At 38.1% G+C, this 22,055-nt stretch overlaps 1 protein-coding gene across 8 annotated transcripts in view; it reads left to right on the top strand.

Moving 5' to 3' along the window:
* BCAR3 (BCAR3 adaptor protein, NSP family member) overlaps positions 1 to 22,055 on the top strand; it is a 113,461-nt gene that overhangs the window by 74,151 nt on the left and 17,255 nt on the right. For all 8 annotated transcript variants that reach the window (XM_063343018.1, XM_063343023.1, XM_063343020.1 and 5 more), the window contains one exon: positions 203 to 242. In XM_063343018.1, the coding sequence (XP_063199088.1) occupies positions 203 to 242 (40 nt within the window). The remainder of the gene's footprint in view (positions 1 to 202; positions 243 to 22,055) is intronic.

Genomic DNA, 22,055 nt, shown 5'->3' with positions numbered 1-22,055 from the left:
TATATTTGTTAAAAGTTAGATTGCATAGGCCATCTAGCTATAACACACAGTTTTTAATGAGTAGTTTAACATATCCTAGTAGCCTGTTTCTCATCTGAATGCATCCCTTCAGTATGAGATTATATTTGGACTCACCATTTGTTTTTTTGTTTGTTTGTTTTTGTGTCCGTCCTTCCTCCCTCCTCGCCCTGTTTTCTTACAGAGATCAGAATATTCTGGATCCTACTTTGGAATATGTTAAGGTAAGGTACCATTTCTTACCCTCAAAATACTTCATTCAGTATATAACCAGAACTGCCAGAGCATTTCCAGTCATTTGTAGTTAAATAGTGCTTCTGTCTATCTTTTGCTACAGAAAAACTAATTATATGTCAGACTATTTTCTGCATGCTTCAGTGAAATACTTGTGGGCATTGCGCTTTGGGAGTAGGTTGCATTTTTAAATCAGGGCCTGTTTTCAGTTACATGGTGAGTACCTATGATCTTGCCTTTGTTAACAGATTAAAAGAATCCATATTTCTTGCTTATGGATTTCTGGGGAACTAAAGGAACACATCTGAAAAGATCATAAAAATGTCAGATTTAGGTTTATGGTTTTAGTAATATAGTTACTAACATTACAGTTAAAAATGTGGTCCCAAAAGTAACTGGAATCCTGGCAAAATTGTAAGGTCTGTATTCCTTTTGTACAAGATCAGAGTGCTGAAAGAGTATATAAATGTGTGTTTTGTTAGAGTAAATAAAAAATACTCTGGAGCATTTATAAATTTTATTCAAAAATCAGTCCTGGATTGGCAATATAGAAATTTCGGAAGAAACCTTAGGGATGTGATTCTGTATTGAGAGTGTCTTGCGGTGCTGTAATTTCCACTGAATTAGTACCTTTCAACATGTTTCATTTAAGTGACTATCATTTCTCAGAACCTTGAAAGAATATGGCTTCTATGTCATGTCTCTCGACAGTGGGCTTCTTTAATTGTCCGGCTGTGTTCTCTGCCTTTTAGAAGACTATAATCTTCTGAAAAGTGTCTGATAAGCACAGGTTATCTTTGAATGTAGGATATTTCTGTAGATATTCATGTGGACAGCTTGAATTTCTCAGAAACCTGAATTTCTGCTTCAGGTTTGACTTTGGGTGAGGAAGAGACTGAGGAGAGTCAGTCAGCTGGGTTCTGCTGCTAGAATTCCCTTGGTGGGTGTTCCTAGTTGAGGGAAATGGAGAGGCGCCCAGGTTAGGGTTCAGGTTGATTGAAAAAGTGAGCTAGGAGAACATAATGCAGTGATGAAAAAGGAAAGAGCCAAGAATTAATTTGCCTGAAGGTATGGAGGAGTCCTCTGCTGGACTTTCTGCCTAGGGTTGGGGTAGAGGTAGGAATTAGGGAGAAGAGAAGGGGAAGAGCAGAATGTGAAGATCTGTGGAAAAGAGGCTCTGAGGACTGCTGCTGGAATTCCTCTCTGAACAGTTAGCTCAATGTTGCAAAGTCCCTGGCCTCAATCCCAGCCTAAAGTTGGGATACGGTAAAGTAGCAGAGACAGAGAAGGCCAAGAGCCTTCTGAAGAGTACTGTAGAAGAGGGGATGCCAAAGGCAACAAAGTGGTGGACATGTTAATTGCTCTATTTAATTTACTGTGTATCTTGCACTATCCTGTACAGAGTACATTGTTACAGTTTTAATAATATGACCAAGTAGAAGGCAGAGGTTTCGGGTGCCAATTCATCAATATGTGTGTCTTGTCTTGTTGCAGCAAGTTCTGTATTATAAATGTGGTTTCTGATCTTTTCAACTTTTCTAGTAGAAGCTTGTCTTGGACTCTTGTCAATAGCAGTGGTGCTAAGCTTAGTTATTAAAACTTTGATGTTGGGGAGGAAAGCCTGAGGATAAGACTTATGAGGGAGAATACAAGGGTTACCATTCCCTTCTTTTCTCCTTCCTCTTTCGTTTTTTTCTGTCTATATTCCTACCTTCAGTGAACTGTGAGTTTGGTCCCCAGTTCAATGGTATTATAACAGGAATTCTAGACAAGAAATCTTAAAACTACAGCTTTGAAAAACACGCAGAAATTGGTTTCTAATAAATATAGCCCCCTCCCAAAACAACTGATGCCAGAAATGTATCATTAACACAAAGAATGATCATTAATACCAAATGAAGGAGGACTCACATCAATATTTTGTTACCAGTTTACTGTGACTGTAAAACATGTGGCTGAATTCGCAACAACAGGATCTTGGAACCCCCTTTGTTGGCTTAAGTTTCAGAATGTATGTGTTCACAATCTTTTATAACTTACCTTATGGTAACTATTATATTAACATTTACAAATTTTCCATCTCTGAACAAATTATGAGGGCAATATTGAGTCAGGTATAAACTGCAAAAAACTAACTACTGAAGTTACAAAGCTGAAAGAATAGATTTCTGTAGCATCTCACTATGCTACAGAACATTGCCATTTGCACAAGTCTATTTGACATATAGGGTGTACATATTTAATTTGAACAAGGAGGGTTGGTGCCAGTTGGATAGGCTTTGACAGATGCTGCTTAAGTGGTGGAAAAAATACCTTTAAACGAAGAAGAGATAGTAAGAGAAGAGGGAGCAAACAAGAGCACTTTTGGGAATCCTATTTTGCTGATTCAGCATACCAAAGTTCTGAGAGACAGATTCATATTTCTGATGCACAGGAAAATATAGTTAGTATTGTCTCTAGGCAGAGAATTGTTGACTGACTGACTGAAAACTCATAAAAACTTGAGTATTAACCACTTACGATGCATCAAGCAGACATCAAAACTAACTCTAGAACAAGCTAATTGTACACAAAGTCTTGATACTGATTCTTGTTTCTCTCATCTTGCTGTTCAAATTGTATGTAAAGAGGAGGGAGACTTTGGATGAATTTTCCTTGTAAAAAATTGCATTATCTTGAAAGTACTACGTGTCACAAATTTTAAGTTGTATTAGGGTAATCTGGCTGCTGGTGATTCTATACCAGAGTTACTGTCCTAAGCAAAGTGTGCTAGGTCAGTGCCCTGAAGGCACTAATTTGCCTTAAGTGTCATGACTAGCCTCACTTAGGACCTCCACCCACAGCCACTGAGCAAGGGCTCCATTTAAGCTGGGGCCTTCGGGCCCTGTCTGAACTGTGTCTTAGGTGTGCTTGCCCCTGGCACTGTTCCTGAAGTGCTGTGTGGGAAGCCCTGGGTGGACCTTGGACTTAGCCTGTTACCCTGTCTTGCCTGAGGCTCCCTGGACTGGTGTAGAATCATAGAATGATTTGGGTTGGAAGGGACCTTAAAGATCATCTAGTTCCTACCCCTCTGCCATGGGCAGGGACACCAACCGCTAGACAGGTTACTCAAAGCCCCATCCAGCCTGGCCTTGAACACTTCCAGGGATGGGGCATCCACAGCTTCTCTGAGCAACCTGTTCCAGGGTCTCACCACCCTGACGGTAAAAAATTTCTTCATAATATCTTATGTAAATCTTCCCTCTTTCAGTTTAAAACCATCACCCCTCGTCCTATCGCTCCACTCCCTGATAAAGAGTCCCTCCCCATCTTCCCTGTAGGCCCCCTTTAGGTACTGGGAGGCTGCTATAAGGTCTCCCCGGAGCCTTCTCTTCTCCAGGCTGAACAACCCCAACTCTCTCAGCCTGTCCTCATAGCAGAGGTGCTCCAGCCCTCTCATCATCTTTGTGGTCCTCCTCTGGACTTGCTCCAACAGGTCCATGTCCTTCTTATGTTGGGGGCCCCAGAGCTGGACACAGGTCTCACCAGAGCGGAGCAGGGGGGGAGAATCACCTTCCTCGACCTGCTGGCCGCTGTCGGTGTCATCACCCTGCTCAGCTGGCTTGCATCTCAGTGCTGTGGGACTGCACCTTGTTGATCAGCATGTTGCCCACCCTGTGGATCCACTCTTGGATCGCCTTCCCTTAGGCAGCAGCCCCACTCTTGCTGCTCCCTGACGTGCTAATTGTAGCCAGCTGTTTTGAAATGTCCAACATGATCAAATATGTGCCATCCTCATAACTGATCCGCTTCATCAGGCTGCACAGGCATACCTAGTCTCCTTCAAGACAAGCAGCTAGTTTTAAACTAGCTAGATTTAAAAAGTAATTTTTAAAGGGAAGGCTGGGTGCACAACTGGTCCTGCAGCTTCACAGTTACGAATTAGCGCTGTTTCTGCAGTGATGCAAGCATGTGGTTTGAGTTTCTTGTGAGTCCCATAAGGAAGATAATTAATACTTGCTCAGAATGTGCTCCTGCTAAGGAGTGATCAACATCTCTTCAGAACTGGACTCTACTGTAAATAGAACGTGGAGAATTAAATGAGGTTTGAGAAAAAGTAACATGGTTATTTCTTTGATGCAGCGTGCTCTGTTTCATGGTGAAAAGAATATCATAGTGTTTATTGTGACAGTAGCAGGTGTTGCTGTACAGGGCAGAGAAGCTGACCGTAAACTTTGAAGCTGAGGGACATTTGCTTTTTATATAAAACTTTCCTTGCTAGAGTCTGGTGACTAAAAGTAATATAAATAATTCCTTGTATTTAGAAATACTCCAGACAGAGGAAAGGCAAAATAAATTGCTTTTCCTCCTGTTTTATTCTGTTTGAGATACAAGACAGAAAGCACTGATTATAAAATTAATTCTCTGAAGGTGATTTTTTTTTTTAGAGAATGCTCTCTATAGATGCATTATAGTTTCTAATACTTGAATCTAAATTGCAGCTCACAAGTGGCAGTTTCCTGCGTCTTGAATATTGATGTATTAGTTCATTCAGTGTATAAAGAGAGCTAATTATGCAAAAGCAAGTTCTAAGGGAAAAAACCCAAAGCCGTACTGATTTGCTGGAGTCTGAGTACTGAAGAGTCCATATGGCTTCAACCCTTCCTTTGTCTTCACAGCCTTGCTGAAACCATGGTCACAGTTAAATGGCTCTTTCAAAAAACCCTTTTATGGTAGAAGTGAAAACAGGCCAGACTGCTTTGAGTCAGGCTGCTAACCAAGTCATGAAAGGGATTTACAGACACAATAGCACGTTGTACATTCTGTGAGATTTTTACAAGTTTTATGAGCCAAATAATAGATCCATTGGTAGTCTCAGCAGGTTCTTCCCACACCCTGAGTCTGCACATCCATAGAACAGACTCCCACAGGGGAGAAAGGATCAAGTGCTGGCAGCTTTGAGTGTGTCAGAGAACTTCTTGTGAATTGTTTTGATCAAATTCATGTGAATTAAAGATAGCTTTCTGTCCCATTCCTATTCACTATAAATACTTTGGGATCTTTTAATAGAAGTCTGTGCTATAATCATTAAGGCTCTATCAGAGTGGAAAGAAAAACAGATTCCTTTCCTCCTTTCATGGAAACCTTTTGAGCTTCTCCTGTGGAAATAGTGCTAATAATTACAGAAATACTTATTAGTGATGAGTTGATGAGTAGTATTATAGCCTGAGGTTTTGGAGTTGTATTTTAATCCAGTAGCGGAAAAGTTACAAAATTTATGACTGATTGTCTGCTCAGCGTGGTCATGAGGGAAGTTTATATTTAGATTCAAACTTGAAAAAACTGTCACTGGTCTAAGGAAGTTACAGCTGCAGAAGAACATTTTTCTCTTGTGAAGTTCTGCTGAAGGATTTTTGCTTGTCTCAACCCGATAGTGTTAATTTTTTCCTTCTTTTTACTCTTTGATTTTGTCAGAAAGCAAACTGTTGTAGAAATTATTGCCATTTATGGCAGCTTTTGTGAGTGCAACTGAAAATAAAATTTTTATGACATTCAGATGTGTTCGTCGTTACCTGTAGCTCTGCAAAATAGGGCAATATTTTGTGTGTTTAATTCAGTGTCAGGGAACTTTGATCAGGTGATGAGGTTTATTGACGCACAGTTTGTATAGTTAATTGCACAAATTCATAATATTTATTGTGGATACCAATCAAATATATGTGCGGGTGTTTGACTCTCATCGTTCTAATAGCTGTGCCAAGAAGATAATATGGTAAGAATAGTATCAAAAGCAAAGTTTGTATATGTGTATGCGTGTTTGGGAAAGTTTAGAAAAAAATCTGTGTCAACATGACAAGTAGTCCCAGTTGGGGAAAGAATTATTCCTGCTGATGTTAAAAATTCATTGCAAGGAGCCTTTTTTAGACATGGAAATATATTAGAGACATTTCCACCTCACTGGAAAAGTTGCCAACTACAGCGTATACCTGCTCGTGAGCTGTTGTGTATCACTCTCCTGTGAAGACCTGCCTGTTGAGATGCGAGTTGTGACTTGTGAGCAGAAAGTGTGTTGGGTTTCTGCATTGTCTGACAGCGTTATACATGAAGTATCTGAGCTTGGAGGAATTCCTGACAATAAGGCACCAAATGATCATGAATTTCTTTATGAATCTGTAGCTCTGATCATTTTTTTTTTTTTCCTTTTTGCAACAGCAGCAAGGGCAACAGCATCACAGAAAGTGGAATTACCAGATGGAATGTATTTTGTTGAGGAGAAAAGGAGTATAGCTGTATAGCTGACTTTGACTTTACACATGTCTTTTTGTCATCGTGGATTTGTCATCCAACTCAATGGTCATTATTGGTGTCAATGATATTTCAGTCAGAAAAGGAGTATGCCGGTATAGCTGACTTTGACTTTACACGTGTCTTTTTGTCATTGTGGATTTGTCATCCAACTCAAAGGTCATTATTGGTGTCAGTGATATTTCAGTCAGAGATATTTACCTTTTTTCCCATGTTTCTCTACTTAGTAGGAAGTGAAGCTTCACAAACATAACTCCACAGCAGTTGCCTCTTGTATACAAGCTGTATAATTCAGAAAGATAAGATCCTGTTAGAGGTAATCTAAATGTAAATATATATATTTATCTGTCTCACAATGAAAACTTTCAGGTTTGATGCTTGATGGGTAGTTGCTAGTTATACACTGCCCTCTGCTGGAGAAAAAACACTCTAAGTGTATATTTTTTTTACTGAAGTCACGGCTATTAAAATCACATTTTTCATAATAATTTAAAAGTAACTTTCCTAGTAATAAAAAGTCTGTAGCCTGACTGTTGGAAGTTGGTTGCTTTCTTCTCCAGAGGCACAGCTAGGAGGGGAAAGAGATTCCCCCTCTTCTTGCCATTAAGTTACAGAGGTCCTAGAGGGAACTTGAGAAATTTCTTTATCGGGATATCACTGAGATTATTGAATAGGTGTTCTGATTGGTTCAAAACATCCATCAAGAGATTCTGTAGCCTCCCAAGATAATCTGTTCTAGCTCCCAAACTAGATTAGTCTAACAGTCTTTTCATTGTTACTTTGGGAAAGTTTTTCATAAAATGTGGTGTAAATAATCTTCTTTTTGTCCATCTGTCTTCTTTTTGTTACCTTGATTTAATTTTCTAGTGGAATAAGTTTTGTGTGTTGCAATGAATTGGACAAATCATCTTGTCTTGTACTTTTAATCCTGTTCTGGTAGTAGTCCAGTTTCAGGTAGTAGAATTTTTTCCTCAGCTTTATATCAGGCTTGTTTTTTACAACATGTGCCCTTTCTCTATTTAGAAGGGGCAACTATTTCTTTAAGTATGTGTGATGGTTATTCCTAAAAGCTTTCAGCAGCCCAGGAAAATTTCAAAAAAGACTTACGGAGTTACATACCTAGTTGAAATTCAGCAGCTCTCAAGTAGTTAATTCCCCTAAATCATTATTAGAAACTTGCCCCGTTAGTCTGGAGTTAATGAAAACTTGTTTTATTTGATAAAATGCAGGTATTCATAATTAGAGATGTTATCTTACACCCAAGTTTCAGTATTTTCTCATGTTGAATTTTGTTTAACCAACAGGCTAGTCTCTGAAAAGATGTCTGAGTCAGCAGTTCTGTAATCTTTTGGGTGCAAAGTGATGAATAAAATCTAAGCTGGTGTTTGCACTAAATATGCAGGAAGTACGATTCTGCAGCTTTGTGTCTACTGTCCTAGTTCACGTTTGCCTAGTAGAGAGATTCCCAAGTTTGTCTATTACTGTTTGGGGCTTTTAGTCGTTTCCCAGCCCGCAGTTCCTGAATGACCTGATTAGCTCTAAGATCTGGGGTTTTTGTGGGTTGTTTTTCGGGGTTTTGTTTTTTAGCATGCTGTGAGGAGGGTTGGGTTTTTTTTTTGTTGTGAATGACAATCCTTATATTAATTCACTCAGCTGAATAGATAGTGGCTTTCTAATTATTCTGGCTTTTACTGTGAAGTCTTTTAGCAGTGGCCTTTGCATTCCCTTCTCTTGATGCTGAAATGGAATTTAGAGAATTTTTCTTACGGAGCGTCTGTAATGCTGGGTATGCTTCGGTAAATCTGAAATGTTGATAATTCTTAGAGCAGCATACATTCTCTGTATTTGCATGCTAAGGGTTAGTCTTACATCTGTCCTATTGTGAATTTGACCCTGTTAATGTCTCTATTCTACTTATTGTGTTATTCCTCATTAACTCTTAAATTATGTCAGATCTGGAGTCATCAAAGGCTGCTAGATGCCCTGAGGTTGCACTGAGCTTTCAGTTGAAAACTGTCTATAAAATTTCCTTGGCACCAGTAGTAATACTAGTTGCAGTGGATATTTAGTTGATCTCTTCAATATCTTTGTTAGATGATCACTAACTACTACCAAGCCTTATTCATAGATGAGAAACGTAAACTGGAAAGGTCTAAATCTGAACCACAGGATAAAAGTTTTGAGATACAAAGAAATATTATTCTTATTTTGTCTCTAGTGATCTTGTGAAACTTAGATTTAAATGAATTACCCCTTTTCTCCAAAATATTAATGCCTCTGGCTCTCAAATGCTGACAGTTATTCGTGGCTATTGATAATATCCCCAAGTTAAAATGACAGTGTCAGTGAAAGAAAATACTAGGAAATGGTGACGTGCATTAACTTTTCAAAGAAAGAAGGGGGGAAAAGGGTGGTTTTTACTTTTAAGACATTGTCTGGTTCACATTTCTGATTCTGATTTCTGATTCTTTTTTGTTGCAAACGAAGTTATTGTATCTTCTATCAGATACAGTGATTGTTTAAGTGACTGGTCATTTCTGACATTATTTTCATGTCCCAGTCAGCTTTTGCTATAAGTCCATCTTCAAAATTATGAAAACTGCTTTCCTGTACTGAATTAAGCCAAGGTGTAATCCTGGACCCAGTCCATTGCACTGCAGTAGGCGCTGTATCGCCTCATTTGCCAGAAAAGAACATGCCATTTCCCACAAAAGTGGTATCTACGGGGAAGAAAGAAACGTGCTGAATTATGATATTGCCATGCCAAATTTTTTCTACCTCATCTGTAGTGAACATTTTGTCTATCTTGGTAAGAGCTACCCCATGCGTAATGAAAAGGATCTGAAGATTTGAGTAGAGACTAAGCAGTAAAATGCATAAAACTTTATCTTCATATGAAGTGAGAACGGTTTTCTTTCTGTTCTCAATTTCTGTGCAAATACTTGTGTCAATTGATCTTTCTGCCTGTATGATGACATCTGCTGGAATTCTTACAGCAGGCTTTTATATACATATATGAATAGTTGTGTATATATATAAAAGGTATGAGTGCCATACAGAATTTTACTCCTTTTTATATGGGATATTTAAACTGTTAATAACAGTAGAGATCTGACTGCAGTCTACCATGTTTGGTATTGATCTTTTCTTAACTGTTTCTGAGCTGTCTCTCTTTGTGGAATACTTATTTTTCTATTCATTTTGGACTTTCAGTATTGTTCCACAAGAACTATGCCTTGAAGATGATAGTTATTGATGTTGGTTGATCCTTTTCATAATTTTGAAGATGGACTTATAGCAAAAGCTGACTGGGACTTGAAAATATTTATATTTAACTCCTTCATAGCAATGCCTTGCTGAAGTTGATTTTTAAATGTATATAAGCATATGAACCACAAGGGGGAGTGAGTATATAGCTTGTGGAAGGCAGCTTATTAATAAGCATTTCGGGTACTCTTACTGATAAAGCCTGTGGAGGTAAAGCTCCTAATCTCTTTGAGCTGTGTTTATAGATAATAATTAGAGCAAGACTGGTACATTGTGCATGCCTGTACATCTTGCCTCTTTGGAGACATACTGATAAGATACAGTTTGGTCTGTGGGGAAGGCAGCATCAGTACGTTTCAGTTGAGATGCCATCCATTGATGGGTGCTGTCAAAGGAGCAGGTTTGTCTGAGATTTTTGTATGTCGGATACTATTAGGAACCAAGCACCTGCACAAATGAGGGAGTATAATGTTAATTTGGCTATCTAGAATACCCAGAGGTCATGTGCCTTCCTGCCCTCAAATCCTTCTGTTAAGTAGAATGTCGAAAAGGCAGTATATGAGCTGAGGTGAGCCTGCTGCTTTTGCTTCACCAAAGTGCAGAAATGTGGCAGGGAGACAGGTCTCTTCAAACTCATACATGCCGGTAAAGACTTTTGAAAAACTGAGCTCTGATAGAGCCCAAGTCACTTGAGAGGTTTATTTTCGAGTGCTACACGTCCAAAATCTCCCTTTGTATAAAAGGGAAGTATTTTAGGGTATTCAGGAGTTTTAGATAAATAGTTAATTTTTAAATGCCTCTGCTTACCCTGGTGAAGTAACAGAATTTTTTCATCTTTGAATTGTATTTGGAATCAGTGTAAATCTCAGACAAACACTTTACTTTGACAGGACTGGGGAGGCTTTCAAAAACAGAAGTCTGAAGCTAGCGATTGTGTTAATGGCTTCTTTTTATATGCGAAAGCACTCCTATATGGTTTCCAGAAATGCTAATCCAGCTAAGTCAGCAGGAAAGAGAAGAAAATACGAGCCATAGATTGTGAACTAATTATGAACAAAAGGAAATTCGTGCCTTTTCATATTCCACGCACACACACACACACACACAGAGTCCAAGGAATAAATTAAAGGAAAGGTGGGTGAGACATTATAAAGTTGCTTCATTTTTTGTAGATGGGTTGGCAGACAGTAGGTGGAGCTCCAGAATATGTATGCTATTTTTTGGTAGCGTCAATAAAACCTGCTGGTGGCTTCTTAATAGGAAGATGGCTAGTAGGAAAACCAGGCCTATTGCCAGATGACTGCAAAGTCTGTATGTTTTAAGTATAAAAGATGAGATTTTTCAAAGGTATTTGGATGTCTTAAAGTGCAAATTAGGACCTAGTAGGAAGCTCATAAGCAGGTTGGGTGCCTATTTTTTGTAGCTGCCAATCTGTTTTTTTTTTTATATGAGTCAGATTTTCAAAGAGATTTATTCAAGCAGTACTGAAAACTAAATGGATGCAAATTCTGTTTTCTCACTATTCCTATACAACTGCAGCGTGTTTCTGACTTTGCCTCACGGAACTGCATTAGAGAGGAGGAAGAATTTATACTGACCTCTTCCATACCACACTCCTGCAATGCAAACAAGTGTAATTACAGTTGCAGCTGTATCTATTGCTTTATGATCAGAAGCTGCAGCAACAAGAGACTGCAGGACGTAAGGTTGTAAAAGAGAACATGGAAGAGTCAGTTCTATTAAGAATTGACACAGGACTGGTAGGACATGAGCTTGGTGCACTTTATGCACTTGCAGACGGTTGAGTTAGGAACAGATAGAAGTAAGCAACATTTTCTGACAGTGTTGTCACCTGCTTTCTTACACTTATTCTACACTTTAAAAAGTGTTCAGCTGTAAACAGTTGGGCACTACCTGTATTTGGAGGCATCCCCCACAAAACTTTGTTAGACGTGGTGGGCCATATCTGAAGGACTAAGAATGAATGGTAATGGGCATTGTGAAGATGGTGTTTGCATGGACAAATGATTTATCAGTTGTTGTCCCCTGTTTCCTGACTTTTTCTCACATTAAAAACAACAAATAACTAGTTATAGAGAAAAGTCTTTTGTATTAAATGAATCTTCATTATCTTCAACCTGAAGATTTAAATGCTTTGATTTTTTTTGTTCTTTTTCCTTTCAAATTTTATTCATATTGTACTTTATTACAACCTTACAGGTGCCATTTTTTAGCCATAGGCAACCGTAGTTAGATTGTGCATGTGCACTGTGTAGTCAGGACGTATCTATATTCCATATGGCGTCATTAGTCCAGCGACAGTAGGCAGCATGCTCTGGATTGGCTGCGTGCTGTATCAAATCAGATTTATGTTGTTGACTCTTGTATGGTACACCATGCCAGCTTTCGTTTACAGCTGTCTTTCTGCCTGGATTGTTTACTTTTGTTTAGTGGAGAGAAATTTAAAGCATTACATGTATTTCACTGAATATTGTCAGGCTGATTTGAATGCTTAAGTGACTTGTTGATGTAGTACTAAGTAACAGTGGCAAGCCACCAGTTCCCTCATCTAGTTTAGTCTAAAATTATTTCTCTGTAATATGAAATCACAAGTCCTGTATGCCTGTAAGTGCCTATAAGCACTTCCATGAACGTGAGTGATATTTGGTTCAACATAGCTTCTTGGAGATCTGCAGACTGCTTTGATAACTTCAGAATGCTTGTGAATTTTTATGTGTTTATATTGTTATGGAGTTTGTTTGCTTTATTTGAGCCACTTACAACTTGGAAGCCAAAGATTTTTATTTTTATTTTAGATGAGAGAAAAAGAAACCAAACCCTCATAGAGGAATTATCCCCACATTCTATCTTGGTTAGCCTGTACAATTAAAGCAGCCTAAAAGAATTCCCCCAGAGCAGGTTTACGCTATCCAGTGTGAAGGCTTCAAGCTCCTGCATATGCAATGCACTGTGAGTGAAGCTGGACACGGTTTAGGTGTGTCAGGGGGATAGTCCCAATATGCAGTGCTGGGTAAGTGTAATTTAAACCAGACCTTGAAAACAACCTCAATAACTTTAGATGCTTTGTAATAACACAGATGGGGTCAGCAGAGACACCTTGGTTTCTCTTCCTGATGGACTATTAGGAACTCAACACAGAATATAAGATCAAGTGTCCTTAGACTTATTTGGCCTTGAATTCTATGAACTTAGAAATCCTTTCTTAATAAACTTGGTTATCAAAACTACTCTAGCCAGCCATCCTTAGAAACAGATGAAGGGGATTATCAGATATTTTAAGATTCTTGGCAAGGATCTTTGAAAACAAAGAAATGAAGCTGGTGTTGGTCTGTTGATGCTGGAGAGCATTAGAAATACATCAACTGGTAGGCTTAGCAGAAAGATTGTATTTGATGTTTCTAAGGCACAAGAAACAGATGGTTTATTTCTCGTGTGCAGAGTCAAAGGACCAGCAAAAAGTTGCAGGAAGAGGAGAATGAAAATGTGGCTAAACCATCCTTTGTTTCTCCGAGTCAGTATTTACAAGTGTAAATCTTATCGGCCTATGAAGTATACTTCGGAGCAGCCTGAAGGCTGTTCTCAATCATGCTGGCTGAAAACAGCTTCGTGATGGCCAGCAGTGCAGGAACTATCATACTATACTTCCTCTAGTCTTAATTATTTTTTTTTACTGTTGTGTCACAGTGTCTTGCAAAGGTTCTGGTTCTGACTCTTAAGAATGTGTCATCCATTCATTGAACTATATGTGCAGAAGTCCTGTTAACCTTTAATAAAAACAAAAATCCCATTAGTTTTGTTTTTAAAAAAAATAGATTCACTCTCTAAATAAAGCACCCTCTTTCCTGCCAGTTATACTGTTGATAAAAAATGTCAGCAGCTGCTGTATGTTATTGTACAGTATTATTTTTTAAGGTTCATTATTTCTGGCTTTCTCACAGCATACATAATTTTTGATTCTTTACTTACTCCATTACAGACAAGAAATAAGGAACTGGCAATTACCATTTGTAATTTATGCCCTGCTGTTCATGTTGAGCTGTGGATGTAACACTTAAAACTTTTTTCACTGCTGCTTAGTAACAAGCCTTTCAAATGAAAAATAGACACTCCCACATTGAATATGTATTAGGCCAAATTTACTTTACAGATTGAGTGGTGCTATTCCCATTGAAGGGGTGAGATTGTGCCTAGAATCCAGGGAATTTGTTGAAGATACACCCATTATGTCCCTCTGCTCTCAGAAGGGAAAAGACTAGAGGGGGAATCAAGGCCCTGTTTAAAAGGTTTGGGAAGATGATTCATGTGCAAAAACTTTATTCTTTGCCTCCCTCATGTTTTTACTACTTGTTTTGAGGGAAGGAACCATATTGAGAATTACATCGTTCAAACTAGACCAACAGAACTATACCAATAAGTATCCCTGGGTAGAGTTGTACAAGAAATTGCAAAACTAATAGGTCTTTCTGTAAGACATGAGTCTACATGTAAAGTTATCGAGGCCTGGGGAAATATGCGTATGTTAGCTAGTGAACCACAATAATGATTGAATTTGCCATTTAGAAGTTGACAAAGTAGGAAAAACATGAGTACATAAAAGATACTGCATTCTCTCTATTGTCACAAGTACCGTATCATGCTTCTATGGGGACTTGGGTGTTGTTTTTTTTATTTTTATGAAGTGCTTTGTGTTGAACTGTATCAGAACTGCCACTCCAACCCTCAATATTTTGGAAAGTTGAGGTTTTTTTTTCTTGGTGATGATTGAGAACCTTTGTCTAAATTCCAGTATAGGTTTACTCATTGCTAGGTCATAATACTTCTTTTTTTGTTGTTATTTTTTTAACCCCATAAGAACTCTTCTTCTTTTTGGAACTTAGTTCTAACTCTTTTCAGAGAAAAAGCGGCCCATCTTATTTTGCACGGCTAAACCACTTGGTTTCTGCTGCCAAAATAGATCAGTTGTCTTAATAGCCATTCTTCTCACCTGCTGTAGTTTTGAGTTACTCGTCTTGATAGTTTCCATTCATGATATTCCAAATGAAACTTCAGTGTATTGTGCAGTGATGCCAATATTTGCTTGTCACCATTATAAAGCTGAAATGCTTTGACTGATTCATCCTTGAATTTAGTTTACCTTTTTGTCATTTCCTGTCCCCTCTCCCCTCTTCTGTAAATTGGATTAGGATGTTATTATAAGAACTTCTTGATGAAGATTCTTCAAAAATACAGTCCTTGATGAGATGTCCTCCCGCAGTGCTAAAAAACTTCAGACAAGAAGTCACAGATAAGGCAGTGAGTTTGGAGTTCTGCAGGCTATCTTTTCATCTTCTCTTCTCCGGCTACCTGCTAAAGCAATCCTGTGGATTTCCTCAAAGTGGAAAAAGAACTTAAGTTAAAATAAAAAGTAAATTAGTAGTAAATTTAAGTAAATTAAAATGTGCTGCAGCATAGAGTAGAGGGAAAAGGAGGATACTTTGATATTCTTAGTATTTTATCTACTCATTCATTGACTGAGTTTGTCATAAACTACTTGGAGAGGCATTTACTCTCCCAAGCTATAGGAGGACTCCATCTTCAAAGTAATTATTTTCAGCTTCTTTTCTGAGCCAATCTTTCATCCTTTTTCTTGCCAGAGTAATCACTTTTCAGTCCATTTAATGCTCTGATCTTTTATTCCTACAGAGTTTTCCTTTCCTTAAAAGAGTCACAGGCATAACATCTCCTTCACGTGGCCAACTAGTATGACTAGCTGTATGAACGTTCTGGTTTTAGTGCTTAACTTGCTGCTGGATACCTGCAAACCTTAGGTGGTCAAACAGGTAAGCGAACTTTACACATCATGCTTCCTTTTCCTTGCTATCAAGACTGAGATTTCCTTTTCTTTTTGGACAGGCTCTCCATCCCACTTGCCTTGAAAGACAGTGCACGTTTTATATCTTGTCTTTGCTCAGTGCTGCTTCCTGGTTTATGTGCCAAGTCCCATTGCTTGATGCAGGCACTGAGGGCACTTTGCATTGTTCAGTCAATGTGGGAAGGAAGTACTCTATTATTAGGTGAGAAGTATTGCCTTGCAAGTAATATCTGAGGACATCAATAAGCATTTAATATATGTGCACTGCTAATTATAGAATATATTTGTTGCTGAAGAAAAAGACAAGTAACTCTTCCTTTTAACCTCTCCTTGGGACTAACTTATTCCTAATTTGAGGTCTGAAATATCTGTGACTTCTGGACTCTTGTACCAACCAAGTTATAAATGACTGATTTCTTCGGAGTTTCTCTTTTTAAAGTGTTACAGGCTTTCTTGTACCCTTCAATCTAGTGCGTTTTGTTTCCTTTTACCAAATCTGTTAATTGTGATGCTATGGTAGGTGAGGTCTTGTCTGTAACAGCTATTATAATTAGCCAAGTTATTTGCCTTTTTTGCCTTCGTTCTTGAGAGGGCCTTGAGATATGTAGGACAGATTCTTTGCTGATGAGTGGTTTACTGGTCAGTGAGCTATGGACTGTGCTGTCAAAGAGAATAGAATCACCATCATGAATAAAACTGCTGCTTTTTATTTTGTTTTAGTGTTTATTTTTACTTTGCCAAATCAGAGGTGTTCTTGAATTTAGTCCTTTCTTTCTCTGGCAGTTTGCACAGTCCCATGGGACTATTACCAAGCTAAAGCTGTCCACTGATAGTTTTAAATACTAAAGGTACCGTGGTTGCACCACTGATGCTGACAGTGTTGGTTTCTTTCTATTTTTTCCCAGGACCACTTGCCAGAAGCTCCCTAATTAAACAGATTTATCATTTTCCTTGGTTACCTAAGCTCTAAGGATGTAATTCTTATTTGAGTATGAGGAGTAACAGTCATCAAACAGTAATCAACTGCTTTTCCTCTCCATTTTTTTACATGTTTTATGTGTATATTATTGATGATGCAGATAGAGATGTTGCATGATTGAGCTGGAGCAACTGATTAAGCCTTTTTCAGCACAGGGAGATAGTCAGGTATTGTATCTCATCAAGAAGAGAACTTTGCTTTGAGCTGGTGGCTTCAATACGTCTCTGATCCAGGGGATACCAAGATAGAGGAGCTAGGATTTCACTGGTGAGTGAAACGGATCGCATGAGGATTCTGGCACTCTCTATATGGCATGCTGGAAGCAAGCATGCCAGCAGTCACTGAATTGATAGTATCAGCTTCAGCTGTGGAAAGTATCTCCGGCTGATACGGGAGTAGGGGGTGTAGCAGCTCTAGCAGGCAGTGGTGATACTACAGAGCTTGCTAAACTTCTGAAAACTGCTAATAGTGACTGTTTATCTTCAGTCTCGGGGAACCACAAACAGCAGAACTGAAAATGCCGAAGGATTATAATGTTTTTCAAATGCTGATTGCGGCATTTTGCTGCTTTTATCATCGTAAGTCTATTATTGGAGTCAAGGTAAGTGCCCTTTTTCAATAACAGTAAATACACAGTGTGCTAGTCAGTAATGCTTTTAGTTTTTGTTCAGAAGTGTTTGTTTTTATATGATGGTAGAGTACAGTCTGTTTCTGTTCTAAAGAACATATTTAGCATTTACCATTGTCTCAGAGAGAAGATTAAACAACTTTCAGTTTTATGAGCCTGAAGCTGACTGTCTTTATGTTTAGGCAGTAAGTTAAAAATGCCCTGGTTTGGGACTTGCTGAAGAGAACTTTAGCAAAGTTGCAAGGTTTCAGAATTTAACTGATTAGACCACTTAGTTCCCTAACTTTTTCACTTACTTGCTGAAAACATAGGCAATTGTGCTTAGGACCTCAGTTTTCTTAAACACTTCAGAGAATTTTGGACTTGTCCTTATATTTTAGAACTTTTTAAATGAAAAAATGCACAAAATCATATAATCATATACTGCTTTGGGTTGGAAGGAACCTTTAAAGATCATCTAGTCCAACGCTCCTGCCGTGGGCAGGGAGATCTTTCACTTCATGCAAAAATGCACTGTATGCAAAGAAAAAGCCTTTATAAACATTCAGACATGCACTTAAGGAAGTGTTTAAATGACTTGGGAATTGAATTTTAATCAGGTGGGGTATCTAACTACCTTTGAGGATCTGTGAGCTACACTTAAGCTTCTAAAATTGTTCTTTGAGTAACGAAGTGTCAGCTCCGTAAGTCACTGTAACGCGTATAGATTTTCTGGAGCACTTGCAATGAGGAAGGATGTGAAGGTTGCTATCTTCTGGCCTGTTGGCTTTCAGACTTTGATGGAGGCACTTAAAAGTTGGGAACAGCTGCCCCCCTTCTCTCTCCTCCAGTGATTTAGCCTTTTAACTGTCCGCTTCTGAAAGTGGGCTGTGGGACTCAGCCTTTTGGGCACACTGAAAAAGTGACTCTGTTCATACTCTCTTCTCTTTCTCACTGGGACAAATCTCAGAAATTATTATCAGAGTAAAGAGATAAAGATGCTTTCCTGTTACTGTAATTAATTTTAATTTTCATTCCAATTTTTAAGCATAAGGCTTACCTCTTCTGTTCTAAAACTTTAAAAATGACATTGGGTTTTATTGTTGGCTGTCAGAACTGTTATAAAACCGTTGTTCTTGACCATGCATGCCCTTTGTTTAACTTGGCATGAATTTCTAATACCTAAAATAACGGTGGTGTTGTCATGGCAACTTTCCATTTCGTCTAATCCATATAGTCTCTAGAGAAACTGAAACATTAATAGTGTTTGCTGTATGGAGGGTAAAAAATAAAACCATTTATGTAGAAACAAATTACAGCTGGGCCCTTTCAAAAATAAGGTTCTATTTAAAGAGATTTGCAGCATTTAAAATAGATTTGAATGCATGTGTTCCAGCATGCAGATTTAGCGTTAGTTGAATCTGATGAAATGCTATTTTAAGAAGTTCTGATGGTAGAAAATGGGGGTGCGTTTGCTGAAGAGAAAGTGTCTGTAGGTATAGAAACGGCTGGTGGTCAAATCAAGTAAGGTCTGCACCTTAGGGCCAAATAATGTACGTACTGTGAAATGCCAAAGTGCCTAGGATGGTATGAACAACGGAGCCTAAAATGCCTTCTTACTTAATCTGTGAAAACAGCGCTTCAAGCAAAATCAGTGTGTGTAATGAGATAGGATTAATTCTTAGTTTTAATAGCAATTACAATTGTAACGAAATACCAAATTGATCCATAAATAGGCATGTTGAAGTCCACAGCTAACTCTGAGAGATTCAGTTTTTTTGCTGCACTGAGAGAAATTAATTTTAATTATGTTGTCTGATTTAATTGAAAACCGTATGCAGCCAAGCTCAGAGATGCCTTGTTGTGAAACATAAAAGCACAGGAAACAGTACAGCACTTAAGCAAGCACTCACGTTTTGCTGAACTTAATTTTAGCATGTGAAATTAGGATCTCAATAGCAGATGTTTGGTTTGTTTTCCCATGCATTAATAGAAAATATAATGATCAGTGCAGAAGATCTGAACGTGGATCAACTCATCCTTCAGTCGTGATGTACCATGATGTACCTTTTACAATCCCGGTTGGTTTTAATAGCTGTTTACAGTTAAGGTCAGCTTCTACATTTGAGGAAAATGAAGCAAAATTTCAAGGCAAGGTGTTCCTGTTCGTGGTTAAAAAAAAGACAGTGAAGAGAGAATTCTAAATTGTGACATGCGCCACTTCCAAGCCAAAATATTGTAGTTTAATTTTTGCATTTTTGGAAGTTAAGAATTAAGTTAAGACTAACCCACTGATAAACAGTGACTTAAGAAATTAAGAGGTCTAAATTAATAAAGTTATCTTTGCCACAAGACAGGTTTTTTTAGTTCTAGCTAGTATGGTTGTCATGATTGGAGGGAAAGAACTTGACATTCACAAGTATCTTCTTTCTTAATTCTCTGCTATGATTCACCCTCAGCTGAAGCTGCGTAAAAGGGGAAAGCCACTAAAATTAACAGGACTGCCAAGTTTTAAAACGTACAGCACATTGATCTAGTGCATTACTGGGTAATGTACTAATGCTGTGAATGTGGATGCGTAAGAAGCCTTTTATAAGCAGCTACTTATTGCAAGTGCCATCTCTTATCTTGGATGAACTGCAAACACTTTTTATAGATAGTAGATCTTAATTAATATTTCTTCAGTATGTGATGATCTAAATCTGTTTCACTGGCATCCTCGGGCTTCATGTATCCAGTTTCAGCATGTATGTGGAGGCAGTTGGATTTGATAACATGAGTTTACAAGTCATCACCACCCAGCATTATGGGTCTGCCTTTTTGATGTTAGATGTGTTGTTGTTGGACGGAACCAGATGGGAAAAGACTGACTAATGAAAATGATGTGAAATTTTGTATAGCTCCCTGAACTTTGATTCCCCATTGTCTTGCTGCTGAGTTTAAGTTTTGATAAGTCTTACGCTATGTAACTTTTTTCAATTTCCCGTGGTAATTTTATACGTTTTATCAAATTTTCACTGCAGTGTAACATTTATCATAAATATATAGATAGCAGAGGGACCACTGGTGCTCTGTAAGTGATTCCTGGTCAATGGGAATGGGAACAATCTCCAGTAGATATTTATGCATTTAACTTCTCGGTAATACCTTTCATTTAAGTATTTCTCAGATTAAAACAAAAAAATTACCCAACTTCTAAAATCCTTTAGATTTGGTAGTCAAAATCCCTCAGGGTCACTGAGCAAAGAGATTTGGATTTGACTAACTCGAAACTCAGGATTTCTCAGGATCCATATTCCAGAAATGAGGCTGTACTCCTAGCTGTGAATGTGGTCACCTACAAAACTAAGGAACTGTCATCAGTGTAGTTTTGTAGTGGAACGTGAATGCTGGGTCCACTAGAATTAAGTCTTTCCCTTATCTTCAGTTAACATTAGACTGAACTTGGTACTAACAGCCTTTTTTTATTTTTCGCCTCCCAAACAAATCTCTCACTTATTAGTTAATAAAAAATGGCCACTTTTCTGTGAATGTCAGGCAGGTGATGTTGTTCATAGTGGCAGACTGAGAACATGCACATGATGGAGTTTGATTTTAAAGAGCCATCGCAGTCATGATGGAAGTTTTCGTAATGATCTGTTGTCTTTTCATCAGTAACCTCAAAAGTTGTCACCTGTTACCTAAGCAAGCACACAGAAATCTTGCAGCTTCAAAATTGCGTTCTTCTGCATTAATTCATCTCTCTGATTAGTTCAAGATGACTCTCCTGTATCTTGGGCATGGCAAAAGCTTATATATAATTTGATCTACGTCTCAACCAACCAATTAAGCCACTAGAAAATAATTTAAAAAAAAATCCTGCAGAAGATGGCAGTTATCTATGCAAAGACACTGTCATCATCCATTTTGTACCTCTCATTATTTAACATAGCATTTGTTATAGTCCTGCGTGAACTTTGTACACTCTGGAAGGTAAGATAAAAGTGCCCCCATGATGAACATTGTCACAGCTGTAGTTCAAAATGTCCAAGTTAATCAGAAAATGGTTCCCTGAATTTAGAAACTCCCCTTTTCCCATTAGTTCTTTCTCAAAATAACTATTTCAGAAATAACTCTGTGTGTGTGTTTTTGTCGCTTTGTAAGTTCTTGGCCGATGATACTACTTTTTTGCACAGGGGAAAATAAGGATTGACAAGAATGTTTTCAAACAAAGATGTAAAGTCTGGTTCCATATGGGCATTCTTTTAAATGCCTAGTGCAAGTCTGTTGGTTTTGGTGTCCGATTAGTAGAGTTATAAGTGAAATTAAATACATTGTACTTATTATAAATAAAATTAAAACGTACTATAAATTGATGTAACTGTATATTTTAAAATGCTTGTACTCATAGTGCCAGACAGGCAGTCTGATCAGGATTGCAAGAGCACAGGGTAAGAGACCTAAGGGATCTCTGCAGCCAGTGAAGTATATTTTAATCTAGAATTGGAACTTTGACAATAAAATGTTCATTTTCTGTATGAACAAGTTGATTGCTCTCTAGTGGTTTGGAAATAGAAGAATTTCATTAATTTTTCACTTTTCCAGATGTTTTTAGTGTCCTGTGGCTGTGCGTCCCCTCCCTTCTTTCTTGTTTCACATCTTTGTCTTCCTTTTTGGTATTTCCTGTCCCTGCCCCAGCATCCCCACCACATTTTCTGTTGATTGATCTTTCTGTTAAATTATCCACTTGGCTAAAAGCTATGTAAATCTCACAAAATGTAAGTTTCTGCTGAATCACAAAATATGTCCCATCT

The sequence above is a fragment of the Chroicocephalus ridibundus genome, chromosome 8 (assembly GCF_963924245.1).
Source record: "Chroicocephalus ridibundus chromosome 8, bChrRid1.1, whole genome shotgun sequence".
NCBI lineage: Eukaryota > Metazoa > Chordata > Aves > Charadriiformes > Laridae > Chroicocephalus > Chroicocephalus ridibundus.
This window is presented reverse-complemented; position numbering and strand designations above follow the sequence as displayed.